Source organism: Octopus bimaculoides, chromosome 23 (assembly GCF_001194135.2).
Source record: "Octopus bimaculoides isolate UCB-OBI-ISO-001 chromosome 23, ASM119413v2, whole genome shotgun sequence".
NCBI lineage: Eukaryota > Metazoa > Mollusca > Cephalopoda > Octopoda > Octopodidae > Octopus > Octopus bimaculoides.
The window spans coordinates 26,255,363-26,257,945 of record NC_069003.1 but is presented as its reverse complement, the minus strand read 5'-3'; the positions used below and the strand labels follow the sequence as shown (position 1 = coordinate 26,257,945).

The following is a 2,583-nucleotide window of genomic DNA, read 5'->3' as shown; positions in this document are numbered from 1 at the left end:
TATATATATATATATATATATATATATATATATATACATGTACTACGGAGACATGATATCCCTACATCCACCCATGAAATAGATACACACACACACAGACACATACACACACACATACAGCTCTATATTTGTTGTGTGCTCCCCCCCTTCCCTTTACGTCTTGTAGTTCAACGACGAAGCCCTGACCACAACGCCCCTCTCTCACTCCACAAACTCGTCAACACCACACTTACCTTCGAATAAACCTCCATCGCACATCTTAAACTTTTTCTTCAGCACTTCTTCCACACGAAATTTCTTTCGAAGGAATTCTTTTTCTTTAGCTGGTTCCACCATTTTTAGAGTGCGCGCTATATGTGTGCGTGTGTGCGTGTGTATTTAGGACTATGTATATGTGCATGTGTGTGTATGTATAAATACGTTAGTATCGATGTGTATATATGTGTGTGGCGTTAACTGTATAAATATATATATACATATATTAATGCGTATATATATATGTATATTTATGTGTATATATACGTATTTACTCGTGGTGGTAGTTGTGTATATGTATAGATATATGTACACATCTATTAATCTCTGTGTGTGTTTTGTGTGTATGTATTTGTGTGTGTATGTGTGTGTGTGTATGTATTTGTGTGTGTATATGTGTGCGCGTATGTGTTTTCCCCTTTACGCTAACGCACTGAAGGAGCAAGCGTGTGCCATGCTACCGTGCTTATGACGTCACTGTATATCCGCCTTATAAGGCCTCACTCAGCACCACCACCACCACCACCACCACCACCACTACCACCATCGCCACCGCCACCACCACCACTATCACCTACACTGTTAAGGTAGTGAGGGTGATGACGGTGCAGGTGCGCTGTGTAATTCTATAAATATGTATGTGTGTATGTCTGTGGATATACATACATGCATAAGTGGGTGGGTGGATGTGTACGCGTATGTATATATAGACGTGTGTGCGTGTATTAATATGTATACGTATGTGTGTGTGTATTAATATGTATATATATATATATATATATATGTGTGTGTGTGTGTATTAGTATGTATATGTATGTGTGTGCGTATTATGTATATGTGTGTGTGTATTAATATGTATATATGTGTGTGTGTATTAACGTGTATGTGTGTAGTATGTATCTGTATGTTTGTGCATATGTGTGTATGGATTTGTCTGTGTGTATATATCTGTGTGTATGTATGTGTGTGTATATCCGTGTGTGTGTGTGTGTGCGTCTCTGTGTTTATGTATGTATGTGTGTGTATATATCTGTGTGTATGAATGTGTGTGTATATCCGTGTGTGTGTGTTTATGTGTGTATACGTGTGTATGTGTGTGTGTGTGTGTGCGTTTAAAAGATTGAAGTTTGATTCTTCTTGATGTATGAGACTTTCATATTTATAAAAATAAAAAAATATTATCTCGGGTATGGCCCACCCCTCCCACCTCACTACCTCCCTCCTATTGAACACCTGCCACCACTACCCTCACCTCCACCTCCCCATCAATTTCTCCTCTTCCCCCACCCCTCCTCCTCCTCCTCCTCCTCTTCCTCCTCCTCGTTCTACTACTGCTATATTACTACAATTTTACTACTACTACTACTACTACTACTACTACTACTACTACTACTGCTACTACTCCCTACCTAGATACCTCCCCGGACCCATACCATTCCACCATCACGCTCAGATAGTCATTCACATTAATATTCGCTTACTCTTTCTCTCACTCTGTACACACATACACGCATGCATGCATACATACATACATACATACATACATACATACATACATACGCACGTACATACATACACACATATATACATACACACATACATATATACGCACGTACATACATGCATATAGTTGTGTACGTATGTGCATGTGTGTATATATATATATATATATATATACATGTGTGTGTGTGTATGTATCTTTGTGACATGTATGTGTATATATATATATATATATATATATATATATATATATATATACGAATTATTTACATACATACAATAATGACATACACACAGTTATTCAGTCACACCCGTAGTGAGATACAAACGGGTGTATATGCAATCAGACTAACATATGTGCATAGATGCATACAGACATACAGGCACACATACACATTCATGCATACATAGACACATACACACATTCGCACACCCACATGACATACACATAAATTCACATACTCATATACATAGACATACACGTATTCACACACACACACACACATGCGCGTGTATACACACTCACGAATACGCACAGACACACACGCAACTAGCGCCACACACGTTTGATCTAAATTTATATTTGTTGTTCTATACAAATACGTGGAGTCTCGTTATTGAAGATGAGTACGCACTCACGCTCGGCGATGAGTGTGAGCGTGCACTCATACAAGAGACATGTAGGGATGTTCGCACACACATGCGCAAATACGACTTACTTCACCACATACGTACACGTGTGTGTGCATGCGCGCTCATGTATATGCATACACACACCTATATACATATACATGGATATATATATATATATATATATATATATATATA

The 2,583-nt window shown here is 38.1% G+C and overlaps 1 protein-coding gene across 1 annotated transcript in view; it reads right to left on the bottom strand.

The window, feature by feature from the left end:
• Positions 1 to 763, bottom strand: part of LOC106875436 (uncharacterized) — a 52,785-nt gene extending 52,022 nt beyond the window's left edge. The window contains exon 1 of the mRNA XM_014923587.2: positions 234 to 763. Within this exon, the coding sequence (XP_014779073.1) occupies positions 234 to 336 (103 nt within the window). The 5' untranslated portion in view covers positions 337 to 763. The remainder of the gene's footprint in view (positions 1 to 233) is intronic.
• Positions 764 to 2,583: the final 1,820 nt, after the last annotated feature.